The sequence below is a fragment of the Rana temporaria genome, chromosome 5 (assembly GCF_905171775.1).
Source record: "Rana temporaria chromosome 5, aRanTem1.1, whole genome shotgun sequence".
Taxonomy (NCBI): Eukaryota; Metazoa; Chordata; class Amphibia; order Anura; family Ranidae; genus Rana; species Rana temporaria.
In genome coordinates, this window is record NC_053493.1 from 293,631,970 (window position 1) to 293,654,372 (window position 22,403).

At 40.7% G+C, this 22,403-nt stretch overlaps 1 protein-coding gene across 1 annotated transcript in view; it reads left to right on the top strand.

Moving 5' to 3' along the window:
* Positions 1 to 19,310, top strand: part of LAMA1 (laminin subunit alpha 1) — a 239,231-nt gene extending 219,921 nt beyond the window's left edge. The window contains exons 57-63 of the mRNA XM_040353992.1: positions 541 to 656; positions 1,125 to 1,314; positions 8,504 to 8,662; positions 8,757 to 8,910; positions 11,633 to 11,766; positions 12,099 to 12,321; positions 18,430 to 19,310. Of these exons, the coding sequence (XP_040209926.1) occupies positions 541 to 656; positions 1,125 to 1,314; positions 8,504 to 8,662; positions 8,757 to 8,910; positions 11,633 to 11,766; positions 12,099 to 12,321; positions 18,430 to 18,590 (1,137 nt within the window). The 3' untranslated portion in view covers positions 18,591 to 19,310. The remainder of the gene's footprint in view (positions 1 to 540; positions 657 to 1,124; positions 1,315 to 8,503; positions 8,663 to 8,756; positions 8,911 to 11,632; positions 11,767 to 12,098; positions 12,322 to 18,429) is intronic.
* The last annotated feature ends 3,093 nt before the right edge of the window (positions 19,311 to 22,403 follow it).

A 22,403-nucleotide genomic window follows, 5' to 3' on the forward strand; every position in this document is an offset into this window, starting at 1 on the left:
GACCATTCTCTGTAAACACTAGAGATGGTTTGCGTGAAAATCACAGGAGATCATCAGTTTTTAAAATACTTAGACCAGCCCTTCTGACATCAACAACCATGCCTTGTTCAAAGTCACTTAAATCCCCTTTCTTCCCCATTCTGATGCTCGGTTTGAACTTCAGCAAGTTGTCTTCACCATGTCTAGATGCCTAAGTGCATTAGATTGTTGCCATGTGATTGGCTGATTAGTAATTTGTATTACTAAGCAATTGAACAGGTGTACCTGATACAGTAGCTGGTGAGTGTACTTTTGCTACACAAGGCATGTTGTAATTTAATGTGATTTGCTAATGAATTTATTATTATTGTTATTATGTCAGTCTGCAGCGCTGTCACTTTCTGTAAAAATGCTATATGGCAATCTGGTATATGACGCGCCTTCAAAATATCATTCTCTGCTTGCGTGATTGGCTCACTGCGTGCAAATCCTTAAATAATGAACTGTTGGCAGGGCTATGCATTGATTACAATAAAGCTGTTATTCTATGGTGTCTTGCAGGCATTTGAGTGTGCACAGGAGGTGCTGCCCGGTCATGTACCTGACGCTCACCAGTTTGGTCTCACTACAGGAAGCCATATGATCTTGCCTTTCGACCCGTCTGCGGTCAGAAGAAAGTAAGTACAACAGAACATAGACCTATTATAGTGATTTACTGCTTTCAGTATTATAATATGCCTTTTCTACACTATAACAGACTGTAACTGTGCTGCAAATTGTATACATGAAGGCTGTATATTATACATAAGCTGCAATGTTTATTTTCTGATAGATGCTTCAAGAAAATTGCTTTATTAGATTTGCCTGCCCCTGACAGTGACTCGAGCTGGGTATCGCCGCTTAGTGAAGGACTGGCTCGGGCAGCTCGGCTGCTCTCGGCTGCTCTAGTCCTGCAAAGGGAACTGAGTTCCTGCTGTGAAAAAAGTGCAGAAACTCCTTTTCCACGCGTTCCCACAGGACTTGAGCCCTGGATAGCCCTATATCCTTGCTGAAGGACCTCAAGCATTATCTAGTTCTTTCCTCCCTAGCTTTGATGTGCAAATGGTTTGCATCAGTAATTAAAGAATATGCCATTTTCATTCTAGACTCTCTGTCCAGCTCACCCTAAGGACATATGCCACAAGCGGCCTCATCTATTATATGGCTCACCAAAATCAGGTGGACTATGCTGCACTACAGCTCTATGATGGAAAACTTCACTTTTTATTTGATATGGGAAAAGGAAGGACTGAGACCATCCACCCGGTTCAGATCAATGATGGCAAATGGCACACGGTATGTAGCATGTTCTATTGTTGCAAGACCAGCAAGCCTATGAGTTATTATATGATGTAAAAAACAATAGCTGTATATAAAATGAGAACATTTCAATAGTTCATGTTCCTATGTAGACTGTTCTACATCTAAGCTAGACAGGCCCAGTAGTGATGATAAGTAACATTCTTGTATGGGGTCACTGACAGAAAGTCAGGTAAATGTAGGCAAAATATCTCACTTCCCAGGACCACCACTGTCTCAAGTATCTTCAGTGCAGATTAGATCTGTCATTCTAAACTGCTAGTTTGTGGGAACTGATAGTTGCTAGTTCACTGGCTGTCAAGTTTGTGTTAAAGAATAAGTTCACCTTTAGGCACATGTTACCCCCATATTTAGGGGGTAACATGCTCCTAAGCACCCACCTCCTGCAGCCTGCACTCCACTCTCTGTAATAGAGGGCGAAGGATTCTCTCCCTCACCTTTAAAAAACATGGGGCCCCGCCCACACAGCCACATCATTCATTTATAGAAACCTATGCATGAAACAACTACAAGTACCAACTACCACTCCAGCAGACCTACCCTTGTAGTTTAAATGGGCAATGAGCTGCTCAGCACACTTGTAATTCATTTAGTTCTCCTTTAGCTTTGTAACTGAAAGCCTGTACGGGGATACAGGCACAAAGTTAGAGGAAGACTGTGCAGGAGCGTGACAGTGCACCCATGATATGCTTTTCGCGGGTGCAACACTCTGCAAGCTCCCTATATTTTTTTTATAATACATGCACATTTTTTTTCTGTGCATTTTTTTTTATTATTGTTATTATTTATGTTATTTTTTTTTTAAAGTTAGCTTAGCCTTTAAAGCTTGTGCCTTAGGACTTACAACCTAACTGTCTGCAAGCTAGCTCATATTTATTGACTCAGTATGTAGTGAAACCATGGGGTGAGCATTGAACCTAAGGTATTATTAACTCCTTAAAAATAACAGTGGCAGCTGTCATATTTTTGCAATGACACATAGTTACATAGTTAGTCAGGTTGAAAAAAGACACAAGTCCATCCAGTTCAACCTCAAAAAAATAAACAAACAAAATAAAAAACACAATACAATCCCATACACCCAACTCCATACCCACAGTTGATCCAGAGGAAGGCAAAAAACCCCAGCAGAGCATGATCCAATTTGCTACAGCAGGGGAAAAAATTCCTTCCTGATCCCCGAGAGGCAATCGGATTTACCCTGGATCAACTTTACCTACAAATCTTAGTACTCAGTTATTTTATGTACATTTAGGAAAGAATCCAGGCCTTTCTTAAAGCAATCTACTAAGCTGGCCAGAACCACCTCTGGAGGGAGTCTGTTCCACATTTTCACAGCTCTTACTGTGAAAAAACCTTTCCGTATTTGGAGGTGAAATCTCTTTTCCTCTAGACGTAAAGAGTGCCCCCTTGACACAATACCATCACTCTCTCAAGTACTGTGTGACTAATGCTGTTTGGCCATATAAAGTAGACCTGTCAAGATAGAAATGTAGGACGAGCCATGATGGCTCCTTGATTGTTGTGTTAATGCCATAGCTGAAATACTTAGTGAGTCTCTGACTCAGAACTAGTGACTCACTAAGCAGTAAACATGGCAGCCAAACCAAAAAAGGAGCAACAACCACTCTCATACATTTTTTAACAGGTATACTCTATGTGATCTTTTAGCGTCTCATATAGTAGATCCAGAGATGTCAGATGTTCTTACAAGAATGCTTGTTCTCAGAATCCCACTAAGCAGTGAAACTGTAGCATGAGCATTGCAATCAGGGAAATGGAACTACAGCAAGAACTAGTAGTTGCAGTGGGGTATTTCCATTTGGACAAGTCTACTTTATGTGGCTTTCCTACACACAGCTTACTTCCTTTGCAGTGATCCCCACTGGTTCTCTCTTACTGAGACCAGGGCCAGGTAAATGCTTAAAAATCTTCCATTCCCCAAACAGTATAAAAAGGGCACTTTGCAGGAGTGGATGCTTTTCAGCAAGTTAGGGGGCACTCTGGGAGGTCAGGGGTGCTGCAAGGCACTGAGGTTCACTGTGGGAGGTTGGAAATCATTGTAAGGGATTAGTGTTCTCAGAGGGCACTCATCCCCCGGAGTGCCCCCCCAACCTTCACAATCAAAAAGCATTTTGGAGGTTGGGGGACTGAGAGCTCTGGTAGGTTGAGGGTCACTGTGGGGCATTTGGGGGGCACTGTGGTACGTTTTCAGTCACACTTCCCCCATTTAGTTTAGATTTGTTAATGGTATGGGCACCCGTTTGGTCACATGACTACAGGTAGGAAGTATGGGACTTCACTCCTTGGTCAGGGCCTATACTCATGGCAGGTCTTCTGCTGCTTTCCATTAAGGGAGGCACTGATCTTCAGTGCCTCTTTATGATGCCCAATTTAGCAGTGCCCAGTGCTAGAATGTTCAGCATTCCAATACAGTGCCTTCTGCCACTTTGCAGTCCTAACATCAAGGAGGGAACACTGCAGCTTTTTCTGTAGCCCAGGAGGAGGATAGCCACAGCCTAATGGTTGAGCACCACGGCCCTATACAAATTCTGCTTATTTCAGCTCTGATTATTTAGTTTGAGATAGCTATAAGAAAACTAAATTCTGTAATAATACAATATACAGGTATGAGTAGAAGAAGTAGCATATTCCATAATTCTAAGAGGACAGGTTCACTTTTAAGCTTGTGTATTTCCGTGTACACATTATTAAACCCTCTTTCATAAAAGCCAGTGTATAATTTTTGTTTAGTGGCTCTTTAGGATCTGCACTGCAGGATGTAAATGGACTGGACTGGCTCAATCATTCTTATAAACAGAGTTTAGCTCAATATTACTCCAGTATACTATTGGGATTTTTGTTAAACGCCGGCTATTAGACCTAATGAGTAATTTATATTACATTAAGTGCTGACTCTCTTATCCAGTTCATCTCATTATTTCTGTGTAGCTCTGTGTTCTTACATCAGCTGCTACCCCTCTCGTAAATGTAACTGATATGCTTAAAGGAAAAGAAAAAGGAAACGCAAATCATCAAAAATACGATTATAAATTGCACTAAAAAAAGAACAGTACATAGCCGAAGGCAAGACTAAAATACTGTGTTTTCATGTGGGTTTATAGCTTGGCTTTCACTGAAAGTATCATTTATTTTTACCTAAAACAAGTCTGCATATTTGATATTAAGGTTGTATAGCAGCACAGATCATAGAAGCTTGTCTGTCACAGGGGGAGATTCACTAAAACTGGAGCACTCAAAAACTGGTGCAGCTGTGCATGGTAGCCAATCATCTTTTAACTTCAGCTTGTTCCGTCAAAGTAGACCTATAGGCAAAAATTTTCATTTTGGATAGAATGAGAGAGGCTTATAACCCCTGTCAGATTTTTTCTTTCACCATCTGTGTCCCATTTCAGAGATTTCCCTTTACTTCCTGTCCCATAGCCAAACAGGAAGTGAGAGAGGAAATCCCTGCAAATGAAGGGAATTCCTTGGGGACCCCCAGGTCACCAGAATTAACATCTCCATTAAAAGATTTCCCCTCTATTACTTTTCTGGGGACAACCCACATTGGGGATTTTCTTTTACTTTCACTTTCAATGATAATGGTAAACAGGACAAATAGAGAGAGTGAATCTCCTTGATTGGGGCACAGACAGAAATAAGACATCTCATCCCTCTCCACTCTATCCAAAACTGGAAATTTTGTTATACTTTAACCACCTCAATACAGGGCACTTTCACCCCCCTTCCTGCCCAGGCCAATTTTCAGCTTTCAGTGCTGTCACACTTTGAATGACAATTGTGCGGTCATGCAAAACTGTACCCAAATGAATTCACACAAATCTCTGATGGGTACAGATTGGCCTCACTGATGGGCACAGACTGGTGTCACTGATGGGCACAGAGTGGCATCACTGATGGGCACTGTTGGGGCTGCATCATAATCAGGGCACTGATAATCAGTGCCCTAATTACCTTTACACTTCTCCCCTGTGAGGAGATGCCACTGATTGGCTCTCCTCACCTCACACTCTGTCAGTGTGAGGCGAGGAGAGACGATAAACATTCCTTGTTTACATGTGATTAGCCGATCACATGGGTCATGGCTCTTTGCCGAGATCGGGGTCACGCTGTGTCCCTGGGTGCCCCCATGGACTCGCGATCGGGTCTAAACTGGGCGCCGTCATATGATGTCATCCCAAAATAAGAGCTTCCCCGCTCCGGCATCATTTGTCTATATGGTAAGCTGGAGGCGGTTAAGCTTCAACAAAATCTGGAAGCTGATTGGTTTCCAATTTTAGTAAATCGCCCTCACATTGTCTAAAACAGGAACTTTTCTGGTTGCCCACATCCACGAGTGCTCTTCATTTTCATTATTCCGTAAGATGAAGACTAAAAGGAAGAAAATTGGTCCGGTTCCTTAGGGCAGTAAACACTAGGGCCAGATTCTCGTAGATCGGCGTATCTTTGTTCCGGCGTAGCGTTACCTATTTACGCTACGCCTCCGCAACTTAGACGGGAAAGTGCTGTATTCTCAAAGCACTTGCTCCGTAAGTTGCGGCGGCGTAGCGTAAATAGGCCGGCGTAAGCCCGCCTAATTCAAATGTGGAACAGGGGGCGTGTTTTATGTAAATCTTATGTGACCCGACGTGATTGACGTTTTTCACGAACGGCGCATGCGCCGTCCGTGGAATATCCCAGTGTGCATTGCTCCAAAGTACGCCGCAAGGACGTATTGGTTTTGACGTGAACGTAAATGTCGTCCAGCCCCATTCACGGACGACTTACGCAAACGACGTAAAATTTTCAAAATTCGACGCAGGAACGACGTCCATACTTAACATTGGTACGCCGCATCTACGCCTCATATAGCAGGGGTAACTTTACGCCGGGAAAAGCCTAATGTAAACGGCGTATCTGTACTGCGTCGGCCGGGCGTACGTTCGTGAATTCGCATATCTAGCTGATTTACATATTTTTAGGCCTATATAAGCGTACACGCCCCTAGCGGCCAGCGTAAATATGCAGTTAAGAGCCGACGGCGTAACAGACTTACGCCGGTCGGATCTAATAGAAATCTATGCGTAACTGATTCTAAGAATCAGGCGCATAGATACGACCGCCCAGATTCAGAGATACGACGGCGAATCTGGAGATACGCCGTCGTATCTCCTTTGAGAATCTGGCCCTAAGGTTATCTGTTGAGTTGCAGGACCTCTTGATGATAAATACAATACTCTGTTTGTTCTTGTGATAAACTAATATCTATTTAAATTCGTACATGGTATGACATTTGTAATATTCTGTAAGTCACAGTCATGTTCAAAAAGAGAAAAGTTGTACTACACTGGGTAGCGACATGGCGGACTTTAGAGGGCAATCACAGGGACATTTATCGTTATAAAAATAAAGTTTAATTACAAAATAGTACATATACAAATAAATTTCATATTAAAAAATGTTATCAAAAGAGAGAACATAGATACATATTTGAGCAATAGAACGTCTCGCCGACGCGTTTCGCCTTACGGCTTCTTCTGGACGAGTTGTATGATTTTATAACACGGAAGTATTGCTACTTGTATGTGTCTGAAAGAAAATTGTACACTTATAACATACAGATAACATAAAGACATAATCCAATAAAATATTGAGGGCCAGCATGCAATAAAACCAAATATAGTACCAATTGAGTTGGTGGTCATCCGCATCCATCACAAATCATTGGGGTAGTACCAAAATAAGTACGTGAGCTGTTAAAACAAAGAAAAATAACCAGAAACAGAAAGGCAATGTATACCTCAGTGTATATATAGCTATATGTAAGTGTGGACACTATGCGCACGTATGCGTGCATATTATTACGCTTGAGCAAACAAAAAAGGGAGGGGGGGGGGCCGATGAAAGACCTACCCGGGTAACAAGGAGGAAGAAACGATCTCCTGATGGTATGGGAAGCCACAATAGTAGTAGGTTCTGAGAGGAAAAAGGGCAAGTAAATATATCTGTGCATATGCTGGGACACAGTGAAAATATATAGATAGCAGCCAAAAGGTTGAAAAATATCAAATATCAAAAATGGCTAAGTTACCTCGAAAATAGTATAAAAAGGCAACAACCGGGACCAGCAAGGCAGAAGATAGGTGGGAAAGACCTGGAGGGAAAATAGATTCCGTCGCTAGGTGACCACACTGCACAAAGTGTGGTCACCTAGCGACGGAATCTATTTTCCCTCCAGGTCTTTCCCACCTATCTTCTGCCTTGCTGGTCCCGGTTGTTGCCTTTTTATACTATTTTCGAGGTAACTTAGCCATTTTTGATATTTGATATTTTTCAACCTTTTGGCTGCTATCTATATATTTTCACTGTGTCCCAGCATATGCACAGATATATTTACTTGCCCTTTTTCCTCTCAGAACCTACTACTATTGTGGCTTCCCATACCATCAGGAGATCGTTTCTTCCTCCTTGTTACCCGGGTAGGTCTTTCATCGGCCCCCCCCCCTCCCTTTTTTGTTTGCTCAAGCGTAATAATATGCACGCATACGTGCGCATAGTGTCCACACTTACATATAGCTATATATACACTGAGGTATACATTGCCTTTCTGTTTCTGGTTATTTTTCTTTGTTTTAACAGCTCACGTACTTATTTTGGTACTACCCCAATGATTTGTGATGGATGCGGATGACCACCAACTCAATTGGTACTATATTTGGTTTTATTGCATGCTGGCCCTCAATATTTTATTGGATTATGTCTTTATGTTATCTGTATGTTATAAGTGTACAATTTTCTTTCAGACACATACAAGTAGCAATACTTCCGTGTTATAAAATCATACAACTCGTCCAGAAGAAGCCGTAAGGCGAAACGCGTCGGCGAGACGTTCTATTGCTCAAATATGTATCTATGTTCTCTCTTTTGATAACATTTTTTAATATGAAATTTATTTGTATATGTACTATTTTGTAATTAAACTTTATTTTTATAACGATAAATGTCCCTGTGATTGCCCTCTAAAGTCCGCCATGTCGCTACCCAGTGTAGTACAACTTTTCTCTTTTTGAACCAATATTTCGGATGTGGGCCAATGTGAGTGCCTTATTGTTATTTCCCTTCCCTACCCTTTTTTCACAGTCATGTTCCTTTTTCTAAATAGATTTCCACTGAATACATTAAAAGAAAAAGTACCGTTACTGTGGACGGTCAGGAATCTACTTCAACCAGTTCTCCCGGGGAGAGCAACAGTCTAGATGTGGAAGGCAAGCTGTATCTAGGAGGACTGCCACCAAGCTATATGGCCAAAAACATTGGAAATGTAAGTGAGACTTGTCTAGCAGGACCATGATTGCTCCATGTTAGCGGTTGGAAATATCAGAACATGTTTTGATTCAACTGTTTTTGATGTTTAGGTAACCCACAGTATCCCAGCATGCATCAGCAGTGTTTCTGTTAACAGCAAGCAGTTAAACAGAGAAGGAGCGCTTTCTATTCATGGTGTGAATAAATGTTACATATCAGCACAACAAGGAACCTACTTTGATGGGACGGGATTTGCCGCTTTAGGTAAATGCTACTTACTTTTTAAATAGTATTTTGTCATTGTTTTTGTAGAAGTGACTTTGCTAGGTTTGTTCAAGAAAGTATTACAAAGTGAAAAGCATATCTAAAACTAAAAATGTAATATATTGCAGCTTACTCATCCTTATATGAGCCAAACTGCCCTGGGTTTCGTTCGGCAGGGATTCGGCGAACATTAAGGAAGTTTGGATCCAGAACCTTATCCCCATTTAAATTAATTAGAGCTGAATCTATCAAATTAAAAATGCAATGAAATTTGAGCTGGGCACATATATTTGCAGCATTTTGTTATCGCTCTTCAAAGAGCTAAGTCCTGTAGCTCTCTCCTGACCCGTTCCTCTGTTATCAGCCTGATAAATCCTGACAAATTCTCTTTGGACACATCGGATAAAAGCAGCCTGACAGATTAGATTAGCAGGCAGCTGGCCCTGTTACAAAACACATCTGCCTATGATGAGAGGGGGTGTGTGCCTTTCCTCCAATCAGCAATTTTAGCTGCCTATGATGAGAGGGGGTGTATGCCCAGACATCACATTCTATGTTAAACAGGACGAGAAAATTTGCTAAACACGATCTAAACTTTCTAAACAGTATATAAATGTGAAGACAGCAGATATACATATAAAACATATGTAGGGAGATTTGGTTCATCTCTGTGTATCATCTGAGGCTGTTCACTTCACTGGGTGTATGCAGGGTTTACATCCACTTTAAATAAAAAAACACAGCACACAGAACCCTCTAAGTGTTTGCTATGTGTTTTAGTGTACATTTGGAGTGGACTTAAAGTAAGTTGAAAAATAACATATTTAGTGACCAAATAATCAGGTGAAAATAAAAGAAAGAAAAGCCTAAAAAAGAAAACAAATGCAGCCTTCACATCTAAGACTTGTTAAGCTGTAATGTATTACATTTTTGATGTTAAATGCAGTATAACATAGCAACCAATAAAATGTATGTTTAATTATATCAGGCAACTGAAAGATGCATTCTATTTGCTATAGTAGACTACTGTTATCTACAGATAATTTGTTTTAATCAAGCCCTTATGATGTATACGGTATATATATATATATATATATATATATATATATATATATATATATATACAGTACAGACCAAAAGTTTGGACACTTCTCATTCAAAGAGTTTCCTTTATTTTCATGACTATGAAAATTGTAGATTCACACTGAAGGCTTCAAAACTATGAATGAACACATGTGGAATTATACATAACAAAAAAGTGTGAAACAACTGAAAATATATTTCATATACTAGGTTCTTCAAAATAGCCACCTTTTGCTTTGATTACTGCTTTGCACACTCTTGGCATTCTCTTCATGAGCTTCAAGAGGTAGCACCCCATCACTCTCCTTCTTGGTTAAATAGCCCTTACTTAGCCTGGAGGTGTGTTTGGGGTCATTGTCCTGATGAAAAATAAATGATGGTCCAACTAAACGCAAACCAGATGGAATAGCATGCCGCTGCAAGATGCTGTGGTAGCCATGCTGGTTCAGTATGCCTTCAATTTTGAATAAATCCCCAACAGTGTCACCAGCAAAGCACCCCCACACCATCACACCTCCTCCTCTATGCTTCACGGTTGGAACCAGGCATGTAGAGTCCATCCGTTCACCTTTTCTGCATCGCACAAAGACACGGGGGTTGGAACCAAATATCTCAAGTTTGGACTCATCAGACCAAAGCACAGATTTCCACTGGTCTAATGTCCATTCCTTGTGTTCTTTAGCCCAAACAAGTCTCTTCTGCTTGTTGCCTTTCTTTAGCAGTGGTTTCCTAGCAGATATTCTACCATGAAGGCCTGATTCACACAGTCTCCTCTTAACAGTTCTAGAGATGTGTCTGCTGCAAAAGGTGGCTACTTTGAAGAACCTAGAATATGAAATATATTTTCAGTTGTTTGACACTTTTTTGTTATGTATAATTTCCTCATGTGTTAATTCATAGTTTTGATGCCTTCCGTGTGAATCTACAATTTTCATAGTCATGAAAATAAAGAAAACTCTTTGAATGAGAAGGTGTGTCCAAACTTTTGGTCTGTACTATATATATATATATATATATATATATATATATATATATATATATATATATATATATATATATATATATATATATATATATATATATATATATATATATATATATATATATATATATATATATATATATATATATATATATATATATATATATATATATATATATATATATATATATATATATATATATATATGAATATATATGAATATATATATATATATATATATATATGAATATATATGAATATATATATATATATATATATATATATATATATATGAATATATATATATGAAATAAGAAATGGGAATTTATCAGCCACATAAAAACTGTATAATTTACTTAGCTAAAAGGTAGCTTTTATCTAATCAGGTAAAACAGCATGTCTCTTTTTGTTTAATAAAGGTAAATTAATGAAGTACCATTGAACAGGACACAAGAATATTGTCAAAATTATTAGTTAAAAGGTAGTTGTGGTTTTATATTATTTGAGGACAAATTGCTTGCGACTCAACAACTTTAATTTTGGACAATTAAGTGAAAAAAATTAGGGAAATTCAATAAGATAATAAAGAAAATATTTGATGTGATTATGTTGTGGGTTGTGTATTGATTTACAACATTTACCTTTTGCTTTGTTTAGTAAAAGAAGGTTACAAAGTACGATCGGATTTGAACATATCTCTAGAATTCCGAACTACTGCCAGGAATGGTGTTCTCTTGGGAATTAGTAGCGCGAAAGTGGATGCCATTGGCCTGGAAATTGTGAATGGCAGGGTAAGTTTATTTCCAAGTAGAAATGTAACATTTTCCACCTGCAGCCAATGTGGAGGGGGGAATCTATATAAAGGATACAATAAACAATTAAAATGGTAATATAAAAGGAGCCGCACAAGGGAACTAGTATATCTATTTCCCAGTTGTTAGAAATCTATCTGTAATATTAATAGCCAGGTACCGAACACTAGCTTGAATTTTTGTGTAGATTGTATATCTGAATTGTGTTGATCTTTATTGTTTTAGAGCAGGTCTAGCTAGAAATGTATCACTTTTTATGAGAAATTATTTATCCATGAATGTCAGAGTTTTATATGAATTATATTTTACAGGTTCTGTTTCATGTAAACAATGGTGCTGGTAGAATAACAGCAATTTATAAGCCAGAAGACACCAACTCTCTGTGTGATGGCAAGTGGCACCAGATTCATGCCAATAAGATAAAGCACAAAATCGTTCTCATAGTAGATGGAAACACAATTCAGACTGACAGTCCTCACGTCCAATCTACCTCTGCAGATACAAATAATCCAGTTTATGCTGGCGGCTTTCCAGGTGAGTGTCTATAGCTACAGCATTTACTTCATCTAAACACGTAAATAACATAAAATTTCATATTTTACAGAAATTCTGTTGCTTGAAGTTAAAAATGTAACTGTTTCTTTCTCTAGTATTATAGAAGATGTTATCAATTCAGTAAATAATAGAAAAGGCTACTTTGCTCTGTAGGTACTCATAACAACAAGATATAGGAGAAGATTTACTAAAAAAAATGAAATCAGCTACTAGGTTTAAGGCTCGGTTCACACTTCTTCGAATTAGGATCTGACTTTGAGACCCAAAGTCGTCAGACGTGTGAAATGCCATGTTACTTTATGAAAGCCGTTAATGCTACCGAAGTCGTTGCAACTTTAGAAAGGGTTCCTGCAGTACTTTGATCCGATTTTGACACAGCTTCAAGAGAGTATAAAAGTCTTATCAAAGTCACTTAAAAAAAAAATAACAAAGTCACTTCAAAGTCAGACTCCAAAGTTGCACTGAAAATCACGCAACTTTGGAGTCAGTTAGTGTGAACCTAGCCTTAGTCCCCGTTCACACTGAAGACGGGTTTGAAATCGTACGAGTTCAGCTGAACTCGCAGGATTTCAAACCCACATTTCAGTGCGAGTTTGGGGGCGATTTGAAAGACATCTGTGTGGGTTCATGCACAGATGTCTATTGAAATCGCTCCCAAAGTTGATAAAAGTAGATTCCAAAAGTAGATTTGGAAATCGGTGCGGCACCGCAAAGTTGGCATCGCACCTATTGGCACAGTGCCATTGCCAATTTGACATGTCAAATCGAATATCAAATCGATCTGATGTAAACGGGGGCTTATTGTCAAAGCTTAATTGAACAAGCTGAAGTTAGAAGTTGATTGGTTAGCATGCACAGCTGCACCAGATTCTGAGTGCACCAGTTTTAGTAAATCTCCCTACATATACAACCTGGACCAAGGGGGTGAACTGTGCCTGGGCTCGGTTAAAATGGCCAGTGTGAGTGCACCCTTAAATTACAGTCATTTTTCTTGTTTCCAGTGTTTAGGTTTTGTTTTCTAAAATGTCAGCCCACCTCTTAATTGGCTGCATCTATATATTTAGGCAATATATTTCATCCCAACGTTACACACAAAGCTATAATAGTTTGCCTAAAAATTAACTTGCCATGTTAGAGGCTGGCGTGAGTGCTCTGGACCTAATCACAAATTAATATACAGAATGCAGCTATATGGAAATCATATGGAAAAGTCACCATTACAGCAAAAATGGAAAAGGCATTAAGAGCCAGTTCACACCACATGCAGCCCAGTGCGTTTTTTTCTGCATTAAAAACGCATGGAAAGTAGGTTCTATGGTTTTCAATGGCATAGTTCACACCAGTGCTTGCAGATCCAGCGCGTTCCAGTTCCAGAAAAAAAGTAGATCATAATGAATTTTTTCTGCACTGGATTATACTGGAATGCTTTAAAACGCATAAAAAATTCACTGGAACGCACCTAAGGCACCAAAAACGCAGGTGTCCTTCTTTAAGGAAAAAGACAGGGAAAACATGCGCTGGACTCCATCAAAAATGTTTTGGAACACATCAAAAATGTGTCAAAAAACACGCATGCAGAAAAGCATCTGGAACGCATCCAGACTGTGTTTCTATATGGAAAAGGCACTATAGCAACAAACATGGAAAAGGTGTTCTAATAACATAATAAGAAAATGACTAGAGCTCCCTTATACTAGCGGTTGGAAGGCAGTAACCCCCCAACTCCCCCTTAAGCTGCAAAGGCAGTGGTCGAGAGTGCACACATGCTGTGGCCACAATGCTTTGCACCAGCAATTTTACTGTCTGTCGCATTCTGCAGGCACTACCACCCATCGAATGCAACCCGTTTTTAAGTGAATTGGGGTAAATTGCAACTCTGCGCAATGCATGCAGTTGCTGCACGGTAGCGCGCCATTTAGGGAGTGATGAGGAGGCAACATATCTTCTCCTCTCTGCCTGTCAAACTCACCTGAAAGGGGATCTGAGCATGAATCACTGTTCAGAGGAGCGGCGGTCCTTGCCGCTAGTGTAAATGAACCCTAGGGGTCACTGTACATGTTACTATGTGACCATTCCTTCTTTGTACACTCAAATTTAGATTTATTAAAACGATGTAATATCAGGTCCTATCCAAATATCCAATCAATCTCTATTAAGTCAGACAGGCCCTGACTACTACATAGTTGTTGGTAGCTCTAAAGGAGACCGTACAATCACATTGTAATGTATGTGTGGGGAGCTTTAGGGTTCTCACATATTCCAGACCTTATAAGATGCCTTCTTTATACACATGACCTCACTCTAATAAAATAGCCTGCGCCCAGCTGTGTGTGGATGAGATTTGCTGTAGCCACATGGAAGGAAGGATGATTCACTAATGGCAGTGATTGGAGCCAGACCTCACCCATTGCTGAGTAGCCAAATAGCTACAGGACAGTGTCAGCTTTGTGACTTGTAACTCTTTCCTCTTACGCCTGCATTTGATAATATAAGGCTCAGTTCACACTGATGCGACAAAGGGTGCGACTTGTGAGACCCCAAGAGATGTGAAATTCAATGTTTCCCTATGAGAGCCTTCTTATCTGATACTACACACGTCTGTCCGGCTTTAGAAAAGGTTCCTGCACTACTTTGGTCTGACTTTGATACAACTTTAGTGTCACAGAATGTAAGAAGTCACATTAAAGTTGTACGACTTTGGAGTCAGGCTAGTGTGATTCGAGACTTAAAGTGGATATAAACCCGATTTTTTTTTCTGTCACAATGTAAAGTACAAGATTTCCTATCATCTGTGCCCAGTCTTGCCACAAAGAGTTATTCCGGCTCTGAGCCATCCTCTTTTCTTTTTTCAGTGAGATAAACGGACAAACAGGAGAAAACTTTTGTCCGTTCTTCCCCTTTGCTGTGAATGACAGGTTATTTACATATCTCATGCACTAGCCTGAGACAGGCATTATTTTTTTAATTCCCACCCCCACTCATTTTCTGAAGTCATGTGGTTACTTTTCTGGATTTTGACTGGATGTTGGTGATCATAGCAGAATGTAGTGTAAGGAATGCATAGGAGAAAATGCATGTTGACAAGGGGAGTGTCTACTGACATCACGACTCCACCCACCGAGCTCGAGACAACAGATCCACCCACAGAATCTGAAGTTTTTCAGTTCATATAACAGACAGAGGGGAGACATTTGCAGGAGGCATGTATATCCTTATAGATCAGCACTATGGCAGTAGTTTAGAAAGGATGAGAGTGGGTTTACATCCACTTTAAAGATAAATATATTTGTTGAATTGTTACTTTTGCATTGTCTCCTACAATAGCCCAATTATTTTTTAGTTTTAGATGGGGTGGGGAAATGTAGACATTTCTGTCAGGTTTTTCCATATGTGACTCCTTTGTGGAGATTTCCCCTTCATTTTGTGAATGGGGGAAAATGAGAGTTAATGAAAATTGAAAGATTTCAGTGAGAGTTTACCATTTTTGCTTTGTCAGCCTTTTGGATACAAATTTAAAAGTCAGGAGCTACAAATACTGTAAGGGCTGACTTTTAATAAAAGGACACACAAATGTCCCAATATCCAGCGCTGTCCTCACACAAACCGCTTCTTCGCCAGTCTTTGGGTCCCTAACACCAGAATGTTTACTGTGGGCAGCTGGATAGGATTCTTTCCTTCACAGCTGGTTGCCCACTGTGCTTTGTGAATGGTCCCGCAGGCTTCTGGGACCTGTGATGTGCCCCAGAAGTTTGGGGGGGGGGGCTTGTCAAACGTCCTGTGGATTGCCATAACAATCCGACCAGAAGTGGGGGCGAGTACCTGGTAAAACCAGGTACAGTACCCGCTCCCCTCCTCTACCCCAAAACAAGTGCAAAAAATAGAAGGGGGGCAGGGGGTGTGTATTAAGCAGCAGAGCTTCCATTTTAGGTTGAACTTCCACTTTAAATGCATTGGAGTGAATTGGGAAAGGTGAAATTAAGGCAGAACTTGCACTAAAAAATGGAAAGTCTGCCTATTGCATCATGCTTTCCCAACCATAAACGACCTTATTATAGCTGTAAAAAACACACCTGTGGCAAACATATTAGAAAGTTACCGTAGAACTGACTTGTGTCCATGGTGTTTACCTGAGGGTGATATCACAATGCTTCCTGGCAGCAACGACCCACCCACACGGGTCACAGAGGCGCCGCCCCTTAATCCATGTGCCCTGCCCCTAATTTACATGCAAGGCGCCAGACGCATGGATTCCAATGGGCTTTTTTTATTTTTTTATTTAAACTTGTGGAAGAAGACTTCTGAACTTTTTTTATGAGACTTGGGATACTCATCATTCCCAGGAGCTCACTCAAGGATTGTGTATTCACCCTCTCCAGTTGCCAAGCCAGCTGTAAAGTAGGTATGAAGGAACATATAAATGCTATATAGAGAGTGGAGAAACCCAAGCATCCAAGACGATTCCAGTGGAGTGTTTAGCTCTGCAAAAGAGCAAAAACTGGATTCACCAGATGGTACTGTTATTTGTAAGGAGGGTTGAACTAAAAAAGTGAAGATTTACTATGCCATGGGGATATTTAAAATGTTTATTGTGCCTATTCAATAGTCTGAAAATGTTTCCTTTTTTTCCCCAAAATTCCTTCTGAAAAACAGTAGTGTAATTCCTGGTGTGTGAGTGTGCCTAGGCCTCCGCTATACAGGTGGTTCTCAAAAAATTAGCATATTGTGATAAAGTTCATTATTTTCTGTAATGTACTGATAAACATTAGACTTTCATATATTTTAGATTCATTACACACAACTGAAGTAGTTCAAGCCTTTTTATTGTTTTAATATTGATGATTTTGGCATAAAGCTCATGAAAACCCAAAATTCCTATCTCAAAAAATTAGCATATCATGAAAAGGTTCTCTAAACAGCTGACATGGCACCCCAGACCATCACTGACTGTGGGTACTTGACACTGGACTTCAGGCATTTTGGCATTTCCCTCTCCCCAGTCTTCCTCCAGACTCTGGCACCTTGATTACCGAATGACATGCAAAATTTGCTTTCATCCGAAAAAAGTACTTTGGACCACTGAGCAACAGTCCAGTGTTGCTTCTCTGTAGCCCAGGTCAGGCGATTCTGCAGCTGTTTCTGGTTCAAAAGTGGCTTGACCTGGGGAATGCGGCACCTGTAGCCCATTTCCTGCACACGCCTGTACACGGTGGCTCTGGATGTTTCTACTCCAGACTCAGTCCACTGCTTCCGCAGGTCCCCCAAGGTCTGGAATCGGTCCTTCTCCACAATCTTCCTCAGGGTCCGGTCACCTCTTCTCGTTGTGCAGCGTTTTCTGCCACACTTTTTCCTTCCCACAGACTTCCCACTGAGGTGCCTTGATACAGCACTCTGGGAACAGCCTATTCGTTCAGAAATTTCTTTCTGTGTCTTACCCTCTTGCTTGAGGGTGTCAATGATGGCCTTATGGACAGCAGTCAGGTCGGCAGTCTTACCCATGATTGCGGTTTGGAGTAATGAACCAGGCTGGGAGTTTTTAAAAGCCTCAGGAATCTTTTGCAGGTGTTTAGTGTTAATTAGTTGATTCAGATGATTAGGTTAAGAGCTCGTTTAGAGAACCTTTTCGTGATATGCTAATTTTTTGAGATAGGAATTTGGGGTTTTCATGTGCTGTATGCCAAAATCATCAATATTAAAACAATAAAAAGGCTTGAACTACTTCAGTTGTGTGTAATGAATCTAAAATATATGAAAGTCTAATGTTTATCAGTACATTACAGAAAATAATGAACTTTATCACAATATGCTAATTTTTTGAGCACCACCTGTATATCTGCATTGTGAGATATAAGACACTTCTGTCTCTGTCTAATAAGGTTTGCTAAAGGCAAATAGGTTGCTCACTTTTCAAGGGAATCTGCACATTGAAAAGTGAGTTTTCCTTTAGCTTGGTGAATGTGGTGAAAATTCACTTTGCAAGCAGTACCTGCGATAGATACTAGTATTATAGCTGTAACAACTGTACAAACAAAAGACTGATAGTCAAGTATTTACAACATGATCATTCTGCTTTTCTTTTCTTTCATGTAGCTGGCGTGAAGCAAAACTGTCTGACCAGCCAGACCTCATTCCATGGTTGTATAAGGAACCTGAAACTGATGAAGGGAACCCAGACTGAGGCCAACGACTTTAGCAAGGCATTCGAATTACGTGGAGTCTTCCCTCATTCTTGTCCAGGAACCGAACTATAAACAAAAGGCATATTGTCAGCTTCTCACCCCATTCCTGAACACAAAGGGTATATTAAGCACAAGTGATCTTATCGCACATGAGATAATTGAAATGCACGCTGTGTCAGGCTTTCAGATGTGGTGATATAACCCTGTGACATAGCAAAGCATTAAGCAATTTCATCTCATGAGGTTTGATAGTTATTATCCCTTAAAGCTGAACTCCAGACAGAACTAAAAGAAACAAATGCAGCTCTATGTTCATTTATTAATCAATAAATGAATATATTTTTTTAACACAGTTAGTGTAAGTAATTGAACCTAAATTGATATCAGCCTACTGCAATCACCTATACATTAGCATTCAGACTGAGGGACGGATGGGTAGGAGTGCAAGTCAATCAGATGTGTTCTTTGCAAATGTGCCAACCAGAATACCCTTGGTAGTGAGCAAAGGATGACCTCATTGGTCTTTTGCTGCTCTTTACACTATAGTGGGGGTCTTCAAACTTTCCAGTACGAGGGCCACATTGTATATTTTACAAATGTTCACGAGCGGAACAAAAAGTCAGTATTATAAATAAATTCATTAGAAATTAATATGTTTTACTTGAATCTTTTCTGGAATTCACATGATATGATTCAGAACATAAGAGAAATTATTTCAGTAAAACAAAGCAAAATCCCTTCTTAAAGCGGATGTCCGCTGAAAACAAAATATTAAAAGCCAGCAGCTACAAATACTGCAGCTGCTGACTTTTAATATTAGGACACTTACCTGTCCTGGAGTCCAGCACCGTCCGCAGCAGAGGACAAGCGATCGCTCGTCACTCTGCTGCCCCCCCGCCATCCTCGGTGAGGGAACCAGGAAGTGAAGTGCTCCGACTTCACTGCCCGGTTCCCTACGGCGCATGCACGAGTCGCGCTACGCCTGCCGATTGGCTCCCGCTGTGTACTGGGAGCCGAGTGTTCCCAGAACACAACGGGGGGCGGGAGGTGACGTCATGCCCGCAGTCTGCCCAAGACTGTGTGGCCAGAAGTGGGTGCACATACCTGTCTTTAGACAGGTATCTGCACCCCCCTCCCCCTGAAAGGTGTCAAATGTGACACCGGAGGGGGGGGAGGGTTCCTATCAGTGGGAGTTCCACTTTAGGGTGGAGCTCCGCTTTAAATCAGAGTACCCATTACAGTCTGTCTTTACATGATGGTCCCCATCAGTGCCCGCCTAATATTATGGCCCTTGTCAGAGCCCCTTTTATGTCAGACCCCACTTTAAGATCTCCCTATTATATAAGTCTTCTTTTACATCAGGCTCCCTTTCAGAGCCCCCCTTACTTTAGAGTCTGCATTAGGATCCCCCCAAGAATTTCCATCAGAGCCCACTTTTACATCACAGTCCCGCCTTACATCAGAGTCCACATCAGAGCCCCTTGCATCAGCATCCTCATCAGATCCACACTTAAATCAGGGGTCCCCCTCAGAGCCCTTCCTTACATTAGCACTACTCCCATCAGAGCCTCCCTTACATCAGATTCCCTATTAGTGGTCCACCTTTACAGCATTGCTGAACTTAGTGTAGCAGTACGGGGTCCCCTATCTGTAGGCCAGATGCAATCCTGAAGCAGGCCAGATTTGGCCCATGGCCCATAGTTTGGAGATCCCTGCTCTACAGGTATCAATCTGGGGTTGGGGGGATGACACCACTGTAGAAATGCTTTGGCAAGTAAAACAGCTCCCATATATGTATTTCCTTGGTATATGTAGATGTTTGTCTGGAGTTTAGCTTTAAATGTATGTTATGATGACATTCCAGGAATGTCTACATCGTGACATATTTCCAGCTCAGGAACAATCGTATAGAACATTTTCCAGTTATTGTATTGCTAAAAATACATATACACCACAAATACCTCTGGTAGTCTAATAATAAAATTAATACATATTGATTACTGTATCTACTGCTGGATGGATGGTGCTGAATACTTGACAGTATTTTGATTTCTTCAGCGTTAATCATTTTACAACCTCTAAAATCTGTTTTTTAATTCAATTAAATATACTCTGTTTGTTTTTTACGTAGTTGTGTTGTCATTTTTTTTTTTTTAACAAAAAAGGTTATGAAACACAGGGGTTAAAATACAGAGACCAGCTAGAATTGATTGTATAATCTCGAGTCCTCAGAGGTGTTTGCAGTATCAGTGGGTATTGTATTCAATCAAAAAGCACTGTTTACACCCAGCATCACATAAACATCATGAAGTGTTTTGCACCTCTTCTGTTTCCTCATAAGCTCTGCAGTCCACAATTTCAGTGAATCAGTTTATTGTCAGCCTGCAATGAAAGCCGTGAAGTTCACACTGGGAAACCTCCTATGAGGTCTATTAGGCAATCGTTAAAATCAATAAAATCCAACCTTAACAACAGGGCACATGTCAGTATACCATAACAGTATATAGGTACCCCTTTTTTCTCAAAATAAAATAACGCTGCTGATGATTTTCCCATTTAACTAGCATTGTGAATAATTCACGTCATTAGAAACTGAAGCAGGCTTATTGTCAACAGCCTGTGAATACTGTCTAGTGGACCTACACGCAGAACATCAGCAAGACAGAACTACTAGGATATACTGTGGGCCAGATCCACAGATAATTAGATGGGCGCAGCGTATCAGAGATACGCTACGCCGCCGTACCTTACCTGGCGGATCTTCGAATCCTCAAAGAATTTGCGCCTTAAGTTACGGCGGCGTAGTGTATTTCTGGCGGCGGAATTCAAATCGGCGGGTAGGGGGCGTGATTCATTTAAATGAAGCGCGTCCCCACGCCGAATGAACTGCGCAATGCGTCGTTCCGAAATTTCCCGCCATGCATTGCGCTAAATGACGTCGCTAGGACGTTATTTTTTTAACTTAGACGTGAGTTACGTCCATCCCTATTCACGGACGACTTACGCAAAAAAAAACTAATACTTAACATTGCAAGTCTATCTATACACCGCAAAATACCAGCTTTAACTATACGCCGGAAAAAGCCGACTACAGACGACGTGGATCGTCGTAAATCGCTATTTTGCATACCCGACGCGGAAAACGGCGCAAACTCCACCCAGCGGGTGCCGAAGTATTGCACCTACGATCCGAAGGCGTACGAAGCCGTACGCCTGTCGGATCGAACCCAGAAGCCGTCGTATCTTGGTTTGAGGATTCAAACTAAAGATACAACGCGGGTAATTTGAAAGTAAGCCGGCGTATCAGTAGATACGCCGGCGTACTCCTTATGTGGATATGGCCCTGTGTCTATATACATATATATATATATATATATTACCAAAAGTATTGGGACACCTGCCTTTACATGCACATGAATTTTAATGGCATCCCAGTCTTAGTCCTAAGGGTTAAAAATTGAGTTGGCCCACCCTTTGCAGCTGTAACAGCTTCAACTCTTCTGGGAAAGCTGTCCACAAGGTTTAGGAGTGTGTCTATGGGAATGTTTGACCATTCTTCCAGAAGCCCATTTGTGAGATCAGGCACTCATGTGGACGAGAAAGGCCTGGTTCGTAGTCTCTACTCTAATTTATCCCAAAGGTATTCTATCGGGTTGAGGTCAGGACTCTGTTCAGGCCAGTCAAGTTCCTCTACCCCAAACTCGCTCATCCATGTCTTTATGGACCTTGCTCTGTGCACTGGTCCAAATTATTTGGTGGAGGGGGGATTGTGGTGTGCGGTTGTTTTTAAGGGGTTGGGCTTGACCACTTAGTTTCAGTCAAGGGAACTCTTAAGGTGTCAGCGTACCAAGACATTTTGGACAATTTCATGCTCCTAACTTTGAA